The sequence below is a fragment of the Oryza glaberrima genome, chromosome 5 (assembly GCF_000147395.1).
Source record: "Oryza glaberrima chromosome 5, OglaRS2, whole genome shotgun sequence".
In the NCBI taxonomy this organism is placed as follows: Eukaryota; Viridiplantae; Streptophyta; class Magnoliopsida; order Poales; family Poaceae; genus Oryza; species Oryza glaberrima.
Window position 1 is genome coordinate 19321704 of NC_068330.1, and position 12299 is coordinate 19334002.

At 47.2% G+C, this 12299-nt stretch overlaps 1 protein-coding gene, 1 long non-coding RNA gene and 2 other non-coding genes across 7 annotated transcripts; 3 read left to right on the forward strand and 1 right to left on the reverse strand.

The window, feature by feature from the left end:
- Window positions 1-2082: 2082 nt before the first annotated feature.
- LOC127774812 (O-fucosyltransferase 19-like) lies at window positions 2083-6971 on the forward strand. Of its 2 annotated transcripts, XM_052301106.1 has the most exons (9): window positions 2083-2609; window positions 2690-3338; window positions 4514-4586; window positions 4674-4744; window positions 4820-4908; window positions 4991-5123; window positions 5217-5446; window positions 5552-6028; window positions 6102-6971. In XM_052301106.1, the coding sequence occupies exons 2-9, from the start codon at window positions 2754-2756 to the stop codon at window positions 6304-6306; spliced, it is 1863 nt and encodes a 620-aa protein (XP_052157066.1). In that variant the 5' UTR covers window positions 2083-2609; window positions 2690-2753; the 3' UTR covers window positions 6307-6971. The 2 variants fall into 2 exon arrangements, with proteins under 2 accessions (XP_052157066.1, XP_052157065.1); XM_052301105.1 differs by having other exon boundaries at window positions 2083-3338.
- LOC127774813 (uncharacterized) lies at window positions 5027-7363 on the reverse strand. 3 transcript variants are annotated; one of them, XR_008017817.1, is made up of 3 exons: window positions 7028-7363; window positions 5280-5490; window positions 5027-5147 (listed from the first exon to the last, which is right to left on the reverse strand). It is a non-coding gene; the product is annotated as an uncharacterized LOC127774813 (long non-coding RNA). The 3 variants fall into 3 exon arrangements; XR_008017816.1 differs by lacking the exon at window positions 7028-7363 and having other exon boundaries at window positions 5280-5405; window positions 5478-5619; XR_008017818.1 differs by lacking the exon at window positions 7028-7363 and having other exon boundaries at window positions 5280-5405; window positions 5483-5615.
- Window positions 7364-10619: 3256 nt separating this feature from the next.
- Window positions 10620-10715, forward strand: LOC127775227 (small nucleolar RNA snoR26). The gene has a single exon (XR_008017904.1). It is a non-coding gene; the product is annotated as a small nucleolar RNA snoR26 (small nucleolar RNA).
- A 92-nt stretch (window positions 10716-10807) lies between these two features.
- Window positions 10808-10903, forward strand: LOC127775228 (small nucleolar RNA snoR26). Its single transcript, XR_008017905.1, has one exon. It is a non-coding gene; the product is annotated as a small nucleolar RNA snoR26 (small nucleolar RNA).
- The last annotated feature ends 1396 nt before the right edge of the window (window positions 10904-12299 follow it).

Genomic DNA, 12299 nt, shown 5'->3' on the forward strand with positions numbered 1-12299 from the left:
TAGTTCGGGGTACGAAATGACCGGTTTTTGAGTTCGGGGGGGTTTTTCGGTCAACCGCAATAGTACAGGGGTAAAACGTACTTTTTCGTTTTTTTAATAGGTGCATATTTTTTAAAAGAACCGACACCTATTTTTATATTATAGGTGTAGGTTTTTTTTTCCTAAAATTGACACCTATAGTGTTTAAAGGAAGGTGTCGGTTCTGTATATTTTTCATCGTGTGAAGGTGGGAAAAAATCTATAGGTACCGGTTGGTACCTATATGGCCGGTCCTTATGAGAATTTTTGTAATAGTGAGTTTGCAAAAGTAGTGTACTGAGTACTGTACGTACGTAAAATAATGTCTAATCAAGGCCGTATACGAAGATCTGGACGGTTAGTTTGATCAGTTTTTCTCGGCCAAGAGCAGCAACGGAGCAACCAAACCTGACTTAGTCGCAAACGGATAAATAATCTCATAAATTTATAACGTACGATCGGTGCATGGTCTTGCTCGTCTAACGAACTCCTCGTCCCTGCTACTGCAAATCATCGAAACTCCAGCTGAAAATTAGTTGGGCTTGCACACAAGTGCTGTCCTAACATATGCATCAGCTGGACCACCTCCACTGGCCATAAAGCTCACAATGGAAAATCTTGCACCTGTTTTAATTAGCTATGATCCACCATAGTATGTATATGGTCCATACATGCATGCAAGGGCACATAATTAGCTTAATTAATTAGCTAGTCCTTTTCCTGTGCCTCAAAAAGTGACAAAACATTTCTTATGTGCGGCTCTAGCTAGCTAAGGTAAGTGGACCCATCAAGTTCGAGATGATGAAAATGCATGCATGTTTGTAGAATGAGGCTGATTTGTGAAGGTTTAGGTGGTGTTTAGATTCAGGGACCAGTCCCTGTCACATCGGATGTTTGACACTAATTTGAAGTATTAAACATAGACTACTTACGAAACTAATTGCATAAATGAAAGATAATTCGTGAGACAAATTTTTAAGCCTAATTAATTCATAATTAGTACATGTTTACTGTAGCATCACATAAGCTAATCATGAATTAATTAGGTTCAATAGATTCGTCTCGCAAATTAGGCCAGAGTTATGAAATGAGTTTTATCAATAGTCTACGTTTAATACTTGTAATTAGTGTCAAACATCCGATATGATAGGGACTAAGAATTTTAGTGCCATCCAAACAAGCCCTTAGTTTGCATGTTCCAAGATATACTTTGATGATCATCGACATGCATGTGGGTGTAAATTGGATTTGGATTTGTCTTATTGATGCTCTACCATATCAGGAAAGTAGTCTTAGACATTATACATAGACGTGACATTTTTCATAAAATAGGGGGATACACTGTGATATGGGTACAAATTAAACTATACAAATACAACAAGACACTAGCTTATTTCCATCCAAAGTCATGTATATAAAGCTTGTTTCGGTTAGAGGAAAATTGTTTTTTTTACTGTTTAATCTGCAGATTGAATATTGCAATCAGAAAGATGAAAAAAAAATTAAAATTGGTGCGTCACACGAAGTTGCTAAAATTACAGACATGGCATGTTCTAGATCAAAATTGTTGTAAGATTCCCATTGGCCCAATTTGCCTTACCCACAAACTGAATTCCCTTTCCGGCATCTTTGTCTAGCAGGGGTACCGAGTGCCGAGTACAACCTAAACGACCAAACCGTTGCAAGCCCTGCTCTGAATCGATCATCTCCATGACTCCTTTCTGGTGTTTTGGAAAGCAAAGTCTTGCACCTTACCTCTTTCTGTCTTCAGTCCACCCGGGGTCAAATTGTAGATGCCTCTCTGCTTCCGTTTCTTGGGTAACTGTTCAGCACTCCCAAGTTCCAACTCCAAGTGATCATGATAGCAAAAGAAAAGGGGTAAATAATAAGGAAAAGAAAAAAACAAGACGCACAACAACGCAAACGTATACAGATCACATGTACACTTTCTGCATTTCTTAAACAAAAACAGTACAAAGAACCTTCCATTATTCCATATACCTTCGAGCATGCTTGCCATATAAAGGTGCCATGTCTGAGTCATCCTACCAAAGTAGTCCCAAGGCAAACCCAATCAACCCGACCTAACTAACGCCCTCCGTCTTATCATAGCCGTCCATTGCCACGATCGGGCGGCCGCGCGCGTAGTCACCGACCTTTTCGTAACAATTCAGTTACAATGTAGTACTAGTACAAGTCTATTGTAGCACAGCTTCACGTTGCCGAAGCAGAGGTTGCGGTGCGGTGCCGCCGGTGCGGCTGTCACGTATATGCGCGCAGCGCGCAGACGATCGATTCGTCTGCGCATACGAGCTGACGCCCACTACTAAAAACCCACGGAAACAACGCCACGCGCGGCGTGAGATCGATCGATTCGTTCGATCGAGGCGCGGGACTCGCCCGGTGGATCGCGTTGCGTACGAGCGTACGAGGGAGACCGACGCTGCAGCGCACGTACACACGGGACGCGACGAGACGCTGCAGCGCAGCGCAGCCTCGCGCGCGCACGGCGAGGGGAAGAAACACGCACGCGGGCGCTGGATCGCGCGCTGGCTGGCTGGGGGGAAGCGGCGGTTCGCGAGCAGAGCAGAGTGAGTTCCCGTTTCTTTCTTTGTGTTCCCGGGCTTTTCTCCCATTCATCCACGCGCCACCACGCGGATCCTATTCTTAGGCTCCCGCGGCCGGACCTAACCGGGGCGGTTAAGCGAGGGCCGCACGTTCGCGGGAGGCAGGCTATGGCCACGGCCGCGACGACGACGTCGTCCACGGCAACCACCACCACCACCACCTGCTCGTCACCGTCGTCGACCACCAGCCCCATCCACCCGGCCGTCCCGCACCGGCGGCGCCTCAACGACATCGAGCGCGTCGACTACGCGCACGGCGCCGCGGCCGACGACTGCGCGGCCTGCGGCGGCGTCGCGCCCGACGCCGCCCTCGCGGACGACGACGAGTGCGGCCACGGGCACCCCGTCGTCGGGGCCGTCACGCCCTGCGGCGGCGGCGGGAGGGCGGCGCTGCTGTTGGCGCGGAGGAAGCGCGCGTGGGTCGTCGGGGCGGGCGGGCAGGCGTGGATGAGGGGCGTCGTGCTGTGCCTGCTCGGCCTCGTCGCGGTCGTCGGGTTCTTGGGATCGCACCGGCGAGGCGGAAGCGGCGGCGGTGGCGGTGGCGCAGGCTCTGGCGCCGTTGGCGGCGGCGGCGGCGGCGACGGCGACGACGGCGGGAGGCTCGTCAAGAAGGTGGAGGTGGCCGACGCCGACGTGATGGGGTGGACGGAGGAGAACCTGACGGCTCTCACGCGCCGCCCGCCCGACCCGCCGGTGCGTACGTGCACTCGCCGTTAATCACTCGATCAACTCTTACTTCACTTGATCGACACTCTTTTATTACCAAGATCATTTAGTCGGTAATAACTACTCCGACATAATCACACCTGCTCTTGGTTTTACTCTGGGAATTCAATGAACTCTCTGAAGTGTGTTTCTTTTCTGATCAAATGGGACTAATGTTCTAATCTAAAAGCATTTTTTAGTCAATGTCTAATCAAAACCATTTTTTTTGGTTACAAAACATTGGTCCAAAGGGAAAAAAAAGAAGAAAAAGAAGATACAGAGGTGTGCTTGCATCTAGGCCAGCTGAGGATTGAGTATATGAGAGAAAGGATGGATGATAACGACAAGGATATTTGCTTGTATTTGTTGCTAGCGTGATTCATTGGCATAAAAAAAAGGGAGGCAGAGACTATATGACATTATGACGTTAGTTTCAGAGTCTAGAAACAAAGCATCCCATTTAAGGCATTTATCTCTCGACTGCTTTTGTGCAAATGATTTCCTTGTTCTTTCCGCTGTTTATTTGTCTCTGCAAATAAGACGCATCGCTTTAGTTCTTTTTTTTCTGGTCGCTGTTGGGCAATTGCGGCCTCGCAAGCTAGTAGTCACTCGTAATGAGATGTTAGGACCTGAGTGACCTGCGGTTGGTGCCGTTGAGGTTGCTTTCACTTGTAATTGTCAAGTGATGCATTTCAAGGTGTGAAAAAGGTTTTAGTGCATAAACAGAAAGAGTTTTGCTGGTAAAATATTAATCAATATCACATTTCTGTTCTCTAAACTAATGTTAAGTTTTATTGCACAACTGAGTTTAATTGACTAAAAAGGGACGTAATTTTCCATCAGACAGCTTAATATTGTAATGCTCTTCTTTTGGGGTTTGTGATTGATAGACTTCGTAAGATTCATATTTACCCAATCGGCGGTTCTCTTAGGCGATCGTTTTGAGTCAGAATATATATTGAGAAACCCTTCCTTACCTGGTAGTGGTAGGGACATCAAGATTTATGGCTGTATAGGTTTAGGACAGAGCTGGCAGAGACTGTCCGAAAGCAATATTGTGCTTATGTTCAGACAAGAAATTTCATTCACGAAAGCAAGACATCCATTCAAATGCCGTGCTGTGCGGCCTGAATTTACTCGAGTTTCCTTTATAACATCGACAGATACCTGAGATATGGATGAAGCCAGACAGTGAGGGTTATAGCCAATGCATTGAACGCCCAAAGAACCAGCGCAGTAATTTCCCTCTCTATATCTTTCACTTCAATCTGTTCCAGCTCCAGTTCCATGCTCATGTTCTCTAGTTGGGTGCTCTTATTGCAGGGACTAACAATGCAACTGTCGGTTATCTAATTGTTGATGCAAACGGGGGGCTAAATCAGATGAGAATGGGTGTACGTATCTATTTAAACGGTTTAACATGCAACGCTTTTCAGCTAACCCATACTCCTTCGAAATTATTCTTACAGATAAGTGATATGGTTGCAGTGGCAAAGATCATGAATGCATCACTAGTAATTCCCACTCTAGATCATCAGTCATTCTGGACTGATCCAAGGTCTGTACCTTTTCTACTCAAGGATCATCCCTCATGCCCTTATAAAACATCAAGTAAACTGACCATAAGTCCTTGAATATAGTGATTTCAAAGATATATTCAATGTTGAGCACTTCAAGGAAATATTAAAGGAAGATATTGTAATCGTGGATTCCCTTCCACCAACTTACAAAAGGGTGAAACCCTATATGAGAGCACCTACCTCCTGGTCCAGGGTAGGTGTTCAAAAACATTTGTTCCTGCAATTGCATAGCTTAGAAATTCAGGAAATATGAGCAAGCTAATGAATTGATAGCTCCATTTTGCAGGCTTCCTATTACAGAGATTTTTCAAGGATACTAAGGAAGTACAAAGTAGTGAGGTTTACTCACACAGATTCACGTATAGTCAATAATGGTCTTGCTCCTTCCCTCCAACGTGTCCGTTGTCGTGCAAATTACAAAGCACTTCAATATAGGAAGGAGATAGAGGAGCTCGGTCGCACCCTGGTAGATAGACTGAGAAATGGAATGGATCATTATATTGCACTTCATTTAAGGTAATGAAAATTCAAAACATTCAGAGACCACCTTACGTCATTTCCTGCAAAGAAACCGTTTACAGATCAGCAATCTTCCATTTTGCTTTGTTGATTGATTTACAGATATGAGAAAGACATGCTGTCCTTCACTGGTTGCAATCACAACTTGACAGTACATGAGGCAGATGAACTGACGGACATGCGACTCAAAGTGAGACACTGGAAGGAGAAGGAGATCAACAGTGAGGAGAAGCGACTCCAAGGCGGTTGTCCCATGACTCCTCGTGAAGCTGCGGTCTTCCTCAAAGCTATGGGGTATCCTTCCACCACAAAGATATACATTGTGGCTGGTGAAATATACGGCGCACATAGCATGGATGCATTAAAACTTGAATACCCGAACATCTACACACACTACAGTCTAGCCACAGCAGATGAATTAGAACCTCTTGAGTTGTATCAGAACAGGCTAGCTGCTGTGGATTATATAGTAGCTCTTCAGAGTGATGTTTTTGTATATACATATGACGGAAATATGGCCAGAGCGGTGCAGGGTCACAGAAGATTTGAAGGATTCCGGAAAACTATAAACCCTGATAGGTATGTACCTTCATACAGGTCAAGTTTTTTTTTTCTGGTTTTCAACTTACAATATATATATTTTTATCTGTAGGCTGAAGTTTGTAGAGCTCATTGATAAGCTGGATGAAGGTTCCATGGACTGGAATGAATTCCAAAGTGAAGTGAAGAAGCATCATGAAAACAGACTTGGAGGTCCATATGACAGATTACCTGGTGAAAGTCCAAGGCAAGAGGAATACTTCTATTCAAATCCTATCCCTGGGTGCCTCTGCAGAAAGGTACAAAAGACTAGATAAAATAGATTAATCTCAAAGGGAGATGATTCAGTCTTCAAAAAGACATGAATTGTACAGTCTTCAAAGGAAAATAGTTTCGCAGCTGCATTAAGGATGGAGATGACACTTCCTCACAAGTCACAGATTGCATCAAAGTGGAAGTCCTAGTAAACTGACAGAGACCGGTCATTTTGATTATTTATCCTAGACTGACAACACTCGTAGTTCAGGGCGTGGGGCCAAGAAGTGCTGCATTTTCAAAGAAATGTTCATCCAAGGAAGGAAGATGAGATTCTGAAGTAGTTGAAGAATTAAATGTATCATCGATTATAGGAACAGCCAGAAGGAAAACTCTTCATGGAGGCTGATTGTAGTTAGTCCATACACACTTCCCCTGTTCTTGACGTTATCTGATTCGTTGTAGTGGGCATCTTACATCTGGATGGATTCATAACAGTAATGGAACAAGCCACACTATCAGTATAGAATGACAGACAAATATTTCAGTAGCTTAGGTCAGATCAATAATTCTTTGTAATCTAGCAATGTGCCAATGTCATGCACATCAGATTAGCTTCTTGTAAAAGTATGTTCTTTGTTGCAGTGGCATCTGCATCTGCATCTGCACTATCCTCTAGGAGGAATCATTGTGAGTTTCAGAAACAAATTAGAAACAAAGAAATGCATGAAAACAAAAGGAAAACCGTCTAAGGAAGGTGGCTTCACCCCATGAGACGTTTACCGAGGCAGGAGGCAGTGTCGAGGCGGAAGTCGAAGACGGCGGAGAGGAGGCCGCAGACGCAGAGGAATCGGGACGAGCGGAGGTGGTCGGGGGATGCGAGTGTGCCATGACGGGCCTGAGCGAGCTCAGCGAGCAGTCGGAATCCGGCACTGACCACGGCCACGACGCGGCGGCGGGGTTCGGACGAGGCGAGGAATACAAACCTGCCGGAATCGGGTACCCCACTCGGCCACTCCCGGAAGAGTAGCGGGAGAGCCGGCGGCGATCCGGCGGCGGCGCGGGGCGCTTCTCCGACACACACGGAGACCGGCAGCCGGAGAGGCCCTTCTCCTTCCGAAAGACACGGGCCGCGCGTCAGCCAAAGTCCAGTTCCAGCACAATTAACAGATTTAACACAGGCCGCACGTCATCCGCAGCCCCATTACGGCCCAACCAATATTGGGCCTCATCAAACATAATACTCTTTGGAATAAGTTCATCTTGGGTCCCTTCATTTTACACCGAATCTCAAAACCAGATACAACCGGTCCCTGAACTAACCGGTGCAAACGAGGTCTCTCGGCATTTTGGATTTTGGAAGACGGTTTTGTCTGACGTGGCGCCTTCGTGGTTGGTTTGACTAGGTCTCCGTTCCACGTGGCATTGACATGGCGCTTATGTGGCAATTATATCTCGGAAAAATAACAAAAACCATGGGCCCACATGTCAGCTACACACAAAAAAAATTAAAAAATTGTGAGGCTCACGTGGGCCCCACATGTCATATCCTCCCCTCACTCAACTTTCCCTCTTCTTCCTCATCGCGCCGCGGCGCCACCTCACAGTCATTGTCTAAGTCCTCACCGCCTCCGATGACAACAGCGGCCAAAGCATGCCGGCGGCAGGCCGCAGGCGGCAGAGGTGCCCAAAGAAGGAAGAGGCAGAGAAGGTCGCCGGCCAGCGCGGCAGTTGTGGCGGGTTATCTCCTCCCACCGCCGTTGGTCGCTCGTCGCTCTTGTTGCTGAGGTCGGGCGAGGATTTTCTCGATGCCGGGGAGGGGTCGGCAGCGGCAGGCCGCGGGCCGCGGGCGGCGGAGGTGGCTGGAGGAGGAGGAGGCAAAGAAGGAGGTTTCTGGCGAGCGCGACAGCTGTGGCGGGTTATCTCCTCCCGCCGCTGCTCGCCGCTCATCGCTCTTGTTGACGAGGTCGGGCGAGGATTTTCTAGATGCCGGGGAGGGGTCGGTAGTTAGGAGGATGGGGGGTCGGCAGCGGTGGTGGAGGGGTGGAGATGGCGGCATCGTTGCCGAGAACGACCTCCACCGCTCCAACCCGGCCGACACCCACCGAAAATAGAGCTCCTCGCCGGGGATGGCCAGGCACCGTGGGTGGGGGCTCGATGGTGATAGGCGAAGGGAGAGGTGCGCAACGGCTGAGCGCGTCCTCACCGCCGGGATCCAAGGTCGCCGTCACCGGTTCCCCGGACGACCTCGACTCCCGCGAGCTATCCGCCTGCCCGCCGCCCCGTCGTCGTCACGCGCCGCCGCTCGCCACCGCTCCTTGCAGACTGCAGAGCAAGGGAGAGATAGAGGGGGGATAGAGAGAAGAGAGAGGAGTAAGGATGACATGTGGGGCCGACGTGGGTCCCGCCATTTTTTATTATTTTGTGTGTGAAACTGATATGTGGGTCCCACGGGTTTTTATTTTTTAATCAAATTGCCACGTAAGCGCCATGTCAATGCCACGTGGGACGAAGATCTAGTCAAAGGAGCCACGTAGCGCAACGTCAGCCAGAACCGGGAACAATATTGTCCGAGGGACCTCGTTTGCACGGTTTTATAAGTTAAAGGATGCATTGTACCCGATTTTGAACTGAAGGGACGAATTTTGGACTCGGCAATAAATTGAGGGACGTAAGGTGAACTTATTCCATATCTTTAGTTGGTCTCTGTTCTGTAAATTGGCATATTTCTTGTTCTTTTGTTTGCTTGATCCTTTTTTTAAAAAAAAAATTAGTTAATACTTAATTAATCATGTAATAATATGAGCTTCGTTTTGTATACCGGGGAGAAGGGTTGCCAACCCCTCCTTCCGAACACTACAATTCCTAGTTCTGTACAATGCATATGGAACTCTTGAGGCTTATTTCCAACGTTATCGAAGTGCTTGCTCTTAATTGCCCATCCTGAGGAACATTTTGCACAAAGTTATTTTGACTGTATTTTACGAATTTTGGTCTTTTCCTCGGTGAAATTTGTTTGAGCATACACGAGCCACTGACCAGAGCGGAGCATGACAAATACGGGCGTCGAAATGCCGATTGCATCCTTCATCTGGATCTGGATTGGCCCATTATGTCTCTATAAGCTTATTTGGGCCCATAAATTTCACTCAAAAGGAATAAGTCCCACATCTCTTGCCCTTCGTCCAATAACATCCCTCAACCAAATAATTTTTTTAAAAACCGGTGCAAATCAATTCCACAGGTGGTTCTGTAAGTGGTTTATGCTGATGTGGCAGCCAGGTCATCAAAGCGATTGAAAATAGAAGTGGGTCCCACATGTAAGTGACAAATGCTAAAATAAAAAAATGGTGGAGTCCACTTGTCAGCCCCATTTTTTCTTATCTTCTTCTTCCCATGTCCCTTCTATCTCTTTCTCGTAGCCGCACGCGCGGAGGCTGATTCGGCCAGCCGATGGCGGCGAACATTAGTCGGGGGTGGCCTCGGAGGGCTTGAAGACGTGACTCATCTACTCCTACCCCCGTGTCACCAGGGAGGGGGTGTAAGAGATGGCTTCATGCTAACCTTCCCGAAGGCGGCGAAGACGAACTAGGCGAGGCTCTTGAGCAGCGTGCCCGGCGGCAGTGGCGCCCTTCTCATCCCAGCGAGCTCCTCCTCTGCGCTCGGTGGGCCGCAACCACCCGATGAGCTCCCCGGCGGCTGGCCGGCCGTGGCCTCCCGACGAGCTCCTCTCCCGCGTCCGGCCGGCTGCGGCATCCCGGCGAGCCCCTCCCCCGCGCCTGGCCCGCCGCGCCCTCCCGACGAGCTCCTCCCCAACACCCGCCGCCGCCGCTCGAGCCGATGGAAGGCGCGTGAGGCTGTGAGATATGAGGAGATGAAAGAGAGATGGGAGGGGTGATAGGTGGCCCCACGTGGGTCCCACCTATTCTTTTTATTGTGAATGCCATCTAGATGCCACGTGGGATGAAGAATCAGTCAATGTGCCACGTGGATGCCAAATAAGCTATAAGGTTTTCGGAGATGAGGTAGTCGTTATACCTGGTTTATTCGATGAAGGGCAAGAGATGAGGGAGATAAAATAGACTTATTCCCACTCAAAAAGCTTAAAATGACATAAAGCCCGATACTAAACTAAAGGCCCATTATTAGTATAAAACACTGCTGGCCCACCGCGTTCTTCCGCCTTTACTGTAGGAGTGTTAGGTTTAGGGCTTCCGCCGCCGCCTCCTCCTCCAAAACCTCGTCGGCGCGCCGCCGCGGCCAAGCCGCTGTGCTGTACAAGAACCGGTTCGGCGACAACGTAAGTTCCGTGCCCGACGAGGTATTTGTTCGCTGCCCCCTCCTCCTCCTCTTCAGTGTTCCTTTTTTTTCTCCGAGAGCATCGGTGATGTTACATCCATCTAAACTCATCCTTGCACTATGAGGTCACCGGTGAAGAAAAAATTGGGGGAATATGTAGTCTGAGATGCTCTGTTGATCCTCTCCTTGGATCATTCTTTTCTACTGAGCTGATGACGCGGCTGGAGATTTCAGCTGCTGTTTGTTTTCGTTTTCTGAAGCCTGAGAGCACCAGTGATGTTTACATCCACACTCATCCTTGCACTATGAGGTTATTACCAGTGAAGAAATCATTGGGGGAATATGTAGTCTGAGTTGCTCCTGCTTTTCCTTTCTCGCGATTCTGCTTTAATTTGTGGATTTGTGGTTGATTTTTTTTGGCTTTGCCTTTATGCTTCTTGATTCCTCTCGTGGATTTGTGGTTGATTTTTGGCTTTGCCTTTATGCTTCTTGGGTTCCTCTCGCGAATACTGATTTCAGCTTCTTTCTGTGGCTTGATAGCCACCAGGTATATGGGGAAGGCAAAGCGTGCGTCGATTTTTATCAGGCTTGTTTCAGCAGCTGGAACCGGGTTTTTCTATGTGAAGCGCAAGAATCCTCGTCGGATCACAGAGAAGCTTGAATTTAGGAAGTATGATCCACGAGTTAACAAGCATGTTCTCTTTACAGAAGCAAAGATGAAGTGAGATGGTGCTGGGCAAATCTTCTCCACAATGTGCAAAGCTGAATAACCTGCAAAAAAAACTCGTGTCAGGATTCAGGAACCTGTCTACTGTTAAGAATGCTATGATCAGTTTATCACCCTGTTCTGGTTCCAGCGTTTTATGCAGACAATTTCAACAAGTATGAGTTTGATCTTGATTAGCACTGGAATTCTGATGTTATGCATGTTGGTTTTGTTTTTTGGAATGGGCTGTAAGCCTGCAAACTAGGAATGCTTTGATTGTTTTACCATATCCCCGTTAAAGCAAAATTCTATCATGGCAACTTGTAGATAGGATTCACCATACTGAATTTGACTGTATGTATTCCTTTAAACATGTTTGTCAATACCTGGAAGTTATCTTGAATTTGGCCATGATCTGCATTGAGACAAATGATTCAGTGTACCTTCTTTTTTTTAACATTGGTTTGGAAAACACTACAAAATTCCTTTGGAAACATTGTAAAATTCTCCGATCCAAATGGAGCCTAAACATGTGTGATTTGTAAGATTGGCAGGACCTGGTATTCTTCTTGAATATGCTGTAACCTGTACTGTAAGTTGTAACAGAAGTAGTTTAGACTCTACAATCTGAACTTGTTTGACAAGAACTCAAGATAAAGGACTTCAGCTGCTCCACAAGTTTTACCTGACCTGGCGATATCTGCTGTTAAGCAACACTGGGACTTCTCCGGGCTTCTCTTCATCACACGGATCACTGGACCTGGCTTGCTCATTGCTGCATTTTGATCATGGATTTTATCGTCGATGGTTGCTGAAATCGTTTCAGTGTTGCAAATTTACATTTCTTTTTGTGCTTACGACCTTTCAGAATTGTAATCTTGTAATTTTTCTCCTGCTCTATCGAAAAAAATTACAGCCGTTCGCATCTAGAATTTGTGTGGGCCGTTTGCTTTAAAGCTCCTGTACCGAAGGCTTCTTGTATCGTCTTGGGCTTGTGGGACAACACAAATTCGCAATTGTTTAGCTCAAAAACCTTGTTACTCCAAACAA